Genomic DNA, 10,323 nt, shown 5'->3' on the forward strand with positions numbered 1-10,323 from the left:
GATGCTGCACTTCGCAGTGCACGATGTCACCCCGTGGTCCAGGCTGCCCCACCCTGCCCGGACACTTTCTGCACTGAATTAGTAAACCAATCCCCCAGACGATAGCCAAGACCCAAACTGCTGGCAAGAGCAAAGTTAGGAACTTCATTCGTCGCATCTCAAAATAACCTCCAAAGTTGGAATTTACTGGATACTATCACCAAGATTTGCCACCCTGGTCCTAATGTCTCCTCCTCTTTCAGTCCACCCGATGGATGAACGCGTTCCGGACTATTCCAGTGCCTGCCCCCTGCCCCGAGCCGGTCCCCGCGGGCGGCCCCGGTGCGCAGGCGCGGCCCGGGCGCAGGGCTGGGGCGGCCCTGGGAAGTTGTGCTGGGTGTGCCGCCGCCGCCGCCGCCGCTCCCGCCATGTCGGGCTCCTCCAACGTGGCTGCCATGAAGAAAGTGGTGCAGCAGCTGCGCCTGGAGGCGAGTGTGACCCGCGTGAAGGTGAGCGCGGAGCCGCGACGGGACGGGACGGGGCGGACGCGCCGCCATTTCAGCGCCCCGGGGCCGCGCCCGGGGCTCTGGGGTCGGGCCGGGGCCGCCGGCTCCAACCTGCCCCGCCCCGCAGACCCTGCTCGGGGCAAGCGCCCAGGCTTGACCCCGGGGCTCCGTCGGGACTCCCCGGCCGAGGCGAGTCTGAGGCGGCTGCACAGCCGCGCCCCGCCCGCCGCCGCCCCCGCCTCGGCCCGCGCAGCCCCCGGGGGTCCCTGCCCGGCCGGAGCGCGGCCCTGAGCGCGTTGCTTGCTGCCCTCGGCCCGGGCAGCGTCGCCTTCCATCGGGCCGTGGTGCGAGCGCGGCCCGGGCCGGGGCGCACAACAGGCTGGCCCGGCCCCAGCGCTGTAAAATGGAGACGTCGCCGCCAGACACACAAAGTGCATTGAACTTGTGCCGTGCCGGGGTGAGACAAGGCCTGGCCCAGCACGGGAACTTCGGGCAAACTGCAGATACGAGATACTAGTGAGAGATGCGACTTTCTGAAACTTTGATCGTTCTGTTCTATGAGCTCAGAGTTAGAGCAAAGAAAGGCAAGACAAAGAGTTTTTTCACTGTTCTGTTTTTAGGAAGGTACAGCCTGTCAAAACCCCCATACACTATCTCATCATAAGGATGGCTTTCCAAAGAAGGATGAAATGTCAGTTCAGTCGAGTAGAGAATCTGAAACTCTAGGCAGTATTTTAAAGTGATTTATGCTAGAACAAGGATCTTCCATCTGTTTAATAAAGTCATCTCCAAGATGTTGCTCATCTATCACCCTTCACGCTTAGAAGTTTGACATGGAAATTAAACACAGAAATTGATTCTTATTCTGATATTCTTCAACTTCTTGCTTTTAAGAAACAAAAAAATTACAATTAAATGGTTGCATAAAAATCTACATAAGAATTCCTTATATTTTGCCATGTAGTTACATCCTCAGTAGAGTATTCAGTGAATTCTAACACCAGCTTTTATTATGACCAGGTTTCTCAGGCTGCAGCTGACTTGAAGCAATTCTGCCTGCAGAACGCGCAACATGATCCCCTGCTGACGGGAGTATCATCAAGTACAAATCCATTCAGACCCCAGAAAGTTTGTTCATTTTTGTAATTATGTGAACTACTTTGGTATCTTTCCGTGGTAAGTTCTTGAATGAGAATTCATAGACTCAATCTTGTCATAAAAATAGCTGCCTTTAAATGAGACAGCCTTTATGAAAAGCACTCAGGAAGGACATCTGACTTTGGCAGTTGGTGTTGCTCTAGATCCCATTTTGGGTGCGCCCCTCCCCTGTTCTGGTCACAGCTCTGTACTGGACACATGCTGTTCATGAGCAGCACTTTGCTGTTGCTTCTGCCAGTTTGTTGCTGTAGCAAAGTAGTGGAGCCAGCTACTACTGAGCTGTTTTTTGTAATTCTTGGCGTTTTCTTGATGAGCCAATAGAGTTCATCTTTGCACAGTCAGCACCACCTCACTGAAGAGGAAGTGTAATTTGTTACACAACAAATTCCCTGCTTTGAAAAGGCAAAGTAGATGCCCGGTGTTTTGGTGGGCACAAAGTGACTGGGAAAAATTTTTTCTATCCTTCCACTTAGCAATTTGGCTTCCGGGAGACACTAAGCTTCAGTTCTTTTGCAATGGCTTTGATTGTACTTTTTGGGATAGCTTTGTAGTTTTAAAAGTTTATTTTTTAAACTAATGTTTTATCAAACAGCTGTAGAAAGAGGATTTTTTTCCCCCTAAATAGCTGTCCATAGCATACTCTGAAGATATGTGTTAGAGATAGAATTGCTTCATTTAGCACTGATACCTTTCTAACTAAATTTTTGTTTTGTCTTTCAGATCTTTTAGCATCTTTTCCTACTTACTGATGTGTGTATGGGCAGAGTGCCTCAACGAGTGGCCTGGTTTGAAGTCTGTACAAAAGCTTAGCTTTAACGTGCCAAATCTAACTCTACAAGTGCTACTGTCGTCAAACCTCTCACCATCTACCTCTCGAAATGAACTGTATGCTAGTTCCCTATTTCTGTTTCATAAGGGAATCGGTTTTATATGCCAAGCAAAAAATAAAAGTGTCTTAACTTAGTCTGGTCTTGAAACTACTATAAGAACTTAGATTAACTTCTGGATGTGGTGACACCTCACCAGTCATCACATCACTCTGCAGCAGCTGGAGAGCAGATACAGAAGTGTCTAAATATTTTGTGCTGCTGCAAGTCTGCCTGGAGCTAATAGTTGTACAGAACAATGAGGCTTCAGTAGTACTATACTTCGAAGCATAACAAAAATAGAACAGAAAAAATTTTTTGACTGTTAGTTTATAATTCAGCTATACAGCTGTCCCATACACATTGAATAAAGACAGAGTAAATTATTCTTAATGAGCAATTCTGCCATAGTAGATGACTTAGGCTATGAGCCATCTTATTCATAAGAAAAAGCACTTAAGAGCTGTATACGAAAAGAAAGTAACTCAAAACTTGGCTTTTTAGCTGCCAGAGAATGTGCCAACTTAAGGCAAAACAGTAGTTCAGTTGCAGGTAATAGCAGCTCAAGTATAGCTATGAGGCTGAAGAAGCATTTTTAAGATTTTAATGGGGAAAACCCTGCTCAGAGACCTCACATGTTCACTGAGCAGCATTGTTACTTGAGATGGCTTTATGTACTTCCTGTAAGGGAGTTTTACAAATTCTTTCCCATCTGTCTTTGTTTCTTTTCAACTGCTTTGGGTATATGCACCTCTTGTCAACATATATACAGAATAGAGACCTGTAGGAGTCAAGCATATTATTTTTGTAACTTCAGCAACATGGCTATTTTATTCAAGATGTTAATGAAATAAAATGCCATGGACTTCCTGGATTGCATACTGCCTTTTCAGTGTTCTCTAGATAGGAGAACATTCTTGGAGAACTATCACCATACTGTCAGGGAACAGCATACTGTAAGTTAGAAGGAGGTTTAAAGTATTTGTCTCTTAAGATCTGAAGATGTCTGGATTAACAGAAAAAAATAAAACAGAACTGTAAAACTACTTTATTTTGAGAATTTCTTTAACCAACATACTTGCTGTCCTACATTGTGAAGTGTACCCTTTCTACAGCACAGCAGCAATCATGGCAGACCTTCAGTGACAGCTAAATTACAAGCTGCTCAAATATTGCCATGTTTTTCCTGCTAAACTGGAAAAAGTCACTGTCCTTGGCACGTTGGCTACAAAGGCATGTTCTACTTGATTTGCTGCTGTAAAAAGTTTTAACGTTTGCAGTTTGTCTTTCTGCAGACAGATACTGTCCAGTATCATTATTATGACTTAGGAGTTTGAGATCATCCATAGCTGAAAGCAGCTGCTGTATTCCTGGTCACCAGCAATTGGCAGATTTCAATTACAAGTGAAATTTTCTTCTACTTGTGTCCATTTCTCGACGCTGAAATGTAAAAAAAAAGTTGTTTATTAACAAGTTCATGCAATACCATACAAACAAGGATGACCACTCCAGTTTATAGCAGAGTAGGCAGTGAAATGTGTCAATTACAGTGTAGTTGAGTTGCAAATAGGTAGCCATGGTGTATTGACACTCATCATCCTTGCTATTTTTATTATTGACCTGCAATACAGCAGAATGTTTCTGCTTTGCCTATTGTGAGAAATATACCTCTAATTATTTCAGTTAAACACTTTTGTATTGAGAACTGCATTTATACTGCTTTTCTAGGGTAAGATTTACGGTTACATTTTGTGTCAGATTTTATCTCCCCAAGCAGGACGATTATCATTACTTAGACATACCTTATGAATCCACTCATATTCTCCAAATTTGGAATCAAAGGTTCCTTTTTGAAGTGACCTCAGCTTTAATGTAAAACGTGGCCCAAGTTCTTGAATTCCCACTTTCTTTTCACTCTTGAATATGTATCTTTGGGAAGAAAAGAATTAAAATTAGGAATTAAGTTACAAGAGTATTCTGTCTTATTTGTAAATGTGTTTTGTGGAGAATGTCACCTGTGGAATCTGAAAAAGATGTAGTCTCGCTGGTTGTGAAATGTAGCTACTTGTCTTCCAATGAACTGGGGATCATGTGGGAAGAGAGAAGCAAACATGCGACCAACAGAATGGCCGAGTCGTGTTGTGAAATTATTCAGGATCACTTCAGGTACATGTTCTGTGGGCTCTTTGCCTTTTCGCTAAAATGAAAGAAGAATGCAAAGAACAGATAAAATGCAAAAGGATTTTAATATATTACCAGAGAAGAGTTTGAAAAGTAGGAAGACAGGGCTGGTAACATGCCCTGATCATTTTTTCAAACGCAACCTAAGTTCATAAACAAGTAAAGGATAAACAAGCATTAGGATCTTTGGCTCAGCAACATAAATGAAAAAGCACAAATCATTTTACATCTCTTCTGCACAAATTTCTACTCTTGGCAGAACTGGTTATGGCAAATAATGTTGTCTACCTGTCATTCCTTCTATACTAATACCAGCTAAGGGTATATGGGACTAACAGCTTACAGAATTAATGAGAACTGATTAAGTTTAAAAATTACTTATTTCAAAGAAAAACCCCCTGCAAATTATTTAGCTAAGTAAGCAATATTTATTGCAGAAGAGGTGACAGCTTAAAGAATTAGAAGTAGGTTTTTCAAGATTAGGAACTACATCTATTAAAACCTTTTCTACTGCTTATTTTGATGCACCTTATTGTGTGCATGCTACACATGGGGTAGTCCCTACTGATGTAGCTCATCAGCTGCTATTTAATGGCATGATTATAAAAATACGTGGCAGACAGAGAAATTCAGCAAATAACCTTGAAAATGGAAATACGCTGTTTATGGAAGTAGAATACGTTAGTCCTTAGTCCTGTTAGCTTACAAAAAAAACACTTTTAACAAGATCAGCTGAATCATGCAAAAGTGCAGTTTTGACAGTTCGAGTAGACTGAATGCATTTATCGTTAAGCAACAGACTGCCCATTTCTCAAATTTTGTTGGAGTCTCACCTTTATTTCTTTGCGCAAACGCACGCTACTCATTCTGAAATGAGCAGTTGGGCCATCAGGCAGATGACTTAAAACAAGACCATCTGTGCACCAAGTTAAAAAAAAAAGGATGATAAAATTCAACATATAATTTACAGAGGAACATTTTATGCAAAATGCACTATTACATTAGAGTACGTTATCCATAATCTATGCCAAATTTACAAAGTTTTATTTTCAAGCATTCCCAAGTAGTTAACTAGCCTGCTAAGTATGTCCATCAAATTTTGTTTCGACAGCTAAGAAGAGTTATCCTCTATCACGTACTCAATTACTAATTGGTAATGTTTTATCTAGTTAGCAAAATGGAATGGAACTTTCTGATCAGGAAAACTTGTTAATTAATTAAACTGCTAAATTTACTAAAATAATAGCAATGTTAATCCATGCATTATGAACTAAAAAAAAAAAGAAAAAAGCCAACATTATCTACACACTTTCTTTAATAATTCCAAGTTCCATTAGCTATCAAATAGTCAAATTGGCACAGTCATTTTTAACTCTGTAGTTTGCAGTAAAGAGAGAGAAAACAGCATAAAGTTGGTCTCCAATGTACACTACAGAATTATTTCCTCTCCTAATAAATACACAAAAGGATACTTGGTATTTTGCGATCCTCATTAATGACAATTAAATCCGTAAAGTCCCTTGCAATACACTGTGGAATAATTCTTTTCAAAGCCAGTCCTCTTCGATAGTAGACATGTGAGTTGGGTATAACAGTAGCCAGCTGTTCACAGAATCTCACTGTTCTCTGGAAAACAGGTGAGTTAAATTGCAGAGTGGTAAATTCAGTGCCAAATTCAATTATTAGGGGAATGGAAGGTTGCTGATTTCAACTACCATCCTTGAAGATACATTGCTTTCAGGATCTTGAAGATAAGTTATTAAATTACTTCATTCTGTTAGTGGGAAAAGGTGTATTTGCAATAAAGACTGCAGCACACCAGGGTCTTTTTTTTCCACTCTTAAACACAGTAAAGCAGGCAAATTCCAAAAGCATAACCTCCAAACTCATTAGGGACACAAAATTCACAGCATTTCAAAATACAGTATTTCTTCAGGAACTGAAGATGTCTGAGTTTTTGGATAAACTGTTTCAGGTGTACTTTTTTCTATTTTTTAAAGCAATTTCTTCACAAATATCAGTAATTTCTCCAGTAAAGCAATGCAGATCATTTCACTACAAGAACATCTGAATGAGGGGGTTGGTTGTTATGAAGTTAACAAAACAGTGCTAGAGAAGCCAATAGATTACATACATATACAAGGTTTTTGATAATCACTAAATAAAACAGAAAAAATCCACACAAATGCTATTATTTTCAGCTTTAATTTACCAACCATAGCTTGAAAACCTTGCTATCTTATAACCAGGTGATTGCTCATAACTTTCCAAGTAAAACATACGTACCCCACGAGGCCGGTCTGATGTTGTAATAAGAATCTTGGGAATTGTCTGTCTGTTGAAATACGGTGCAAATTCATCAGTTGCTTCATCAAAAGCAACCTGGAAGGACAGAAGTCTTGTTAATCCACCATGTAGGAAATACTTGAAGAACAACTGTTCAATCTGATCTGAATTTCAATTTACAAGCTCTATTCTGTAATTAATCATCCCAAGGCATGTTGGTTTTACATTTTTAAGAATCTAGTGTGATGAGCATGGGCAGCTCTTAATAGCAGGAATGCAAAAGGCAATTATTTAACACAGATAATGAAAGAAGGACATCACATCTTAGTGAGTCCATCATGTGAAGTCATCAACACATTAACAGGAGACTGGTGAATGTTCCATTTCATCAATTCAGTTTATGTCCCTTACTAGGGAAAAAAACCCCAGCTTAATAGCACATGCAGAAATTAAAGCAGGTACCTCTTCATCATCGGGATCTACAGTGGTTTCATCATACACTCGCTGATTTTCAATAGTCTTTGGAATGGCTTTTGGAGGTGCCTAAAATACATGTTTATTAACATAACACATTCATGTAGTTATTAAGTATATTGCAAATACCACACTCATACTACCATGATATTGTGTATATTTCTACACAGAACTTAAGCAGCATTTATTACATGCCATTTTAAAAAGAGAAGTTACAACATCATTTTGATTAAAAATATGCACAGATATTGGGACATCAGACAGCATCACATGGATGAGAACCATCACTAGAACAGCAGCACTGCTTAACTTCAGTCTAACTAAGAAACAAAGTTACAGAAACCCCCCAAAATAGAGGAACTTTCTATCCACGTTTCTTCAATGGAAGAAAAGGGCTCTACGTTCAACACAACATATTTTAACCTTTACATCTACAATCTAATGAACTAACAGCCTATAACGTTTACCCCATTAACTTACAGTACTCCTGTGAGACTACTGTAACACAGGAACTCACATCTGACTGTCTTCAACCAGTTCAGTAAAGGAAGCAAACCCCTTGTTTGCGGCTAGGCTTGAAGTCCAGCAGACAACTGGTCTGGGGACGGTTTGGTCAGATCTGATTGTTTTAATTTATGCAGAAATTACTATTAAGACTACAATACTAATAACATCAACACAAATGCCATACTAATGACATAGGGCAGAGATGAGTTTTCAGGAAGGGCCTTCTTTTATGTCATATAACTCACCCTGTCTGATTTAAGCATCATTCAACACTGTAGAAACAGTATTTCTAAGCTGGTTGATACTCTGCTAGACAACAGCATCTCTGAAGGCCAACACAGCCAAAAGGCACAGAGAATTATTGAATGGTTTGGGTTAGAAAGGACCTCTAAAGGACATCTAGTACCCCTCTGCAGTGAGCAGGGATGTCTTCAACCAGGTCAGGTTGCTCTGCGCCCCACCCAACCTGGCCTCGAATGCTTCCAGACACGGAACATCCACTATCTCTCCGGGCAAACCTGTTCCGGTGTTTCGCCACCCTCAGTGTAATCACCGCCCCGCTACCCCAAGTCTGCATGAGCCGCTTCCCTGATGGGCGGACGAGCCCCAGGTCGAGCTGCGGCACCGGCACCGCGCCGGATCGCTGGGCCAGAGCCCTTACTTTGTCTCCGAGGGCCTCTCGCTCCTTCCTCAGCCTTTTTTTGGCGGCTAACTTCTCCTGCGGGGAAGGGACAGCCTCTGTTAGTGAGACCCGCCGGACCCGCGCCGACCCCAACCCCAACCACGATCACGATCCCGATCCCGACCCCGACCCCAGCCCGCCCCACCTTCCTCTGCTGCTGCTTCCAGCGGAGGAACATAAAATGCCGCCGCTGCTTGTTCTTGATTTCGGATACACTGAAGGTGGGCGGGAAGAGCACCCGCTCGGGGTCAGGCGGCCCTTGACGCTCCGCAGTGCCGCCACCATGCCCCGCAGTGTTGCCACCATGCCCGGCAGTGCCGCCGCCATGCCTCGCAGTACCGCTGCCGCGCCCCACAGAGCCGCCGCCAGGCCCCGCAGTGCCACCTCCCCGCCACACAGGGCCGCCGCCATGGCCCGCAGAGCCGCCGCCGTGCCCCGCACAGCCGCCGTCGTGTCCCGCCGTGCCACAGCCATGCCCTGCACAGCCGCCACGCAGCGCCGCCATGCGCGTCGCGCCCCCCCCCGCTAGGCCTCCGCCCGCGGGGCGGTGCTGCGCATGCGCGCGACTCGGGCGGCACCGGGGCTAGTAGGGGAAGCCGCGGGCGATGCTTGGGGTATGGGGGGAGATACCGAGCTGGAAGCGACTCACAAGCATCATCGAGTCCAGCTCTTAGCCCTGCATAGAACCCCATCCCCAGGAGTCACACTCTGCGCCCGTGAGCATTGTCCAAACGCTTCTTGAACGGACAGGCACGGTGCTGTGACCGCGTCTCTGGGGAGCCTGTTCAGTGCTCAACCACCCTCTGGATGAAAAACCTTTTCCTGATTTCCAGCCTAATCCTTCCTTGACACAGCTCCATGCCCTCCTTTCCGGTCCTGTCAGAAATAGCAGTGCCTGCCCCTCGGCCTGCCCTCACGAGGGATGAGGTCTCCCCTCAGTCTCCTCTAGGCTGAACAGACCAGGTGGCCTCATATTCTGCTCGCAGGTCTTCCCCTCTGGGCCCTTCACCATCTTTGTAGCTCCCCTTTGGATGGTCTCTATTAGCTTTATATCCTTATAACGTGAGTTCCTGCAAATGCTGAGGTGTGGGGCCTTGGTCCCTTCCATCAGGATGGGCAGAGCAGTACAGCGGCAAGCTCAGACCTCTGGGGCACGGAGGTGTTGGGTTAGTTCTTAGTTTAGTCTAGAATTAAGTACAGAAATCCAATGAAGATTTTTAAACGCCTGGTGTTGAGCTGCTGCAATACCCACAACAAACCATGGGAGCCATCCGTGCTGAAGGCTCCAAGGCTTGCAGTGTCACTCACCTTCCTGCTCTCCCTCGCTTGGCAGTGGGCAGGTCAGGCCTTCATCCCTTACTGGTGCTTCTTCTTCCTGTTCAATTAAAGATAAGTAAATGGTCTCCAGTGATAAGCCATGTGATATTCTGGATTCCAGACACGCGAGATACCAGAACAGCCCGAGCTTTGCTGGCTGTTGGTGCAGGGCTGGCGGGTGCTGCCCATGGCTGCGCTGACGGCCTCGGTGCAGGAGGAGCTCTTGCCGGTCAGGGAGGTGCAGAGGCCCCAGCTGAGGGCACAGGTCCCTGCTGCTCACAGTTCTGGCCAGCCACAGCGCCAAAGCAGTTTGATGCAGATGGAAGATAGCCTTAAGATGAGATCAGGGAGATCCAGATTAGATATT

General features: G+C 44.4%; 2 protein-coding genes across 2 annotated transcripts; one reads left to right on the plus strand and one right to left on the minus strand.

Annotated features, from left to right (window-relative positions):
• The first annotated feature begins 316 nt into the window (after window positions 1–316).
• Window positions 317–3,555, plus strand: GNG5 (G protein subunit gamma 5). The gene is made up of 3 exons (XM_071564925.1): window positions 317–488; window positions 1,506–1,661; window positions 2,364–3,555. Exons 1-2 carry the CDS (start codon window positions 408–410, stop codon window positions 1,629–1,631), a joined length of 207 nt encoding a protein of 68 aa, XP_071421026.1. The 5' UTR covers window positions 317–407; the 3' UTR covers window positions 1,632–1,661; window positions 2,364–3,555.
• On the minus strand, window positions 3,542–9,174 carry RPF1 (ribosome production factor 1 homolog). Its single transcript, XM_071564924.1, has 9 exons — window positions 8,785–9,174; window positions 8,619–8,675; window positions 7,439–7,519; window positions 6,977–7,072; window positions 6,163–6,316; window positions 5,524–5,606; window positions 4,525–4,706; window positions 4,312–4,438; window positions 3,542–3,949 (listed from the first exon to the last, which is right to left on the minus strand). Exons 1-9 carry the CDS (start codon window positions 9,142–9,144, stop codon window positions 3,908–3,910), a joined length of 1,182 nt encoding a protein of 393 aa, XP_071421025.1. The 5' UTR covers window positions 9,145–9,174; the 3' UTR covers window positions 3,542–3,907.
• Window positions 9,175–10,323: the final 1,149 nt, after the last annotated feature.

This window comes from Pithys albifrons, chromosome 10 (genome assembly GCF_047495875.1).
Source record: "Pithys albifrons albifrons isolate INPA30051 chromosome 10, PitAlb_v1, whole genome shotgun sequence".
NCBI classification, from domain to species: Eukaryota; Metazoa; Chordata; class Aves; order Passeriformes; family Thamnophilidae; genus Pithys; species Pithys albifrons.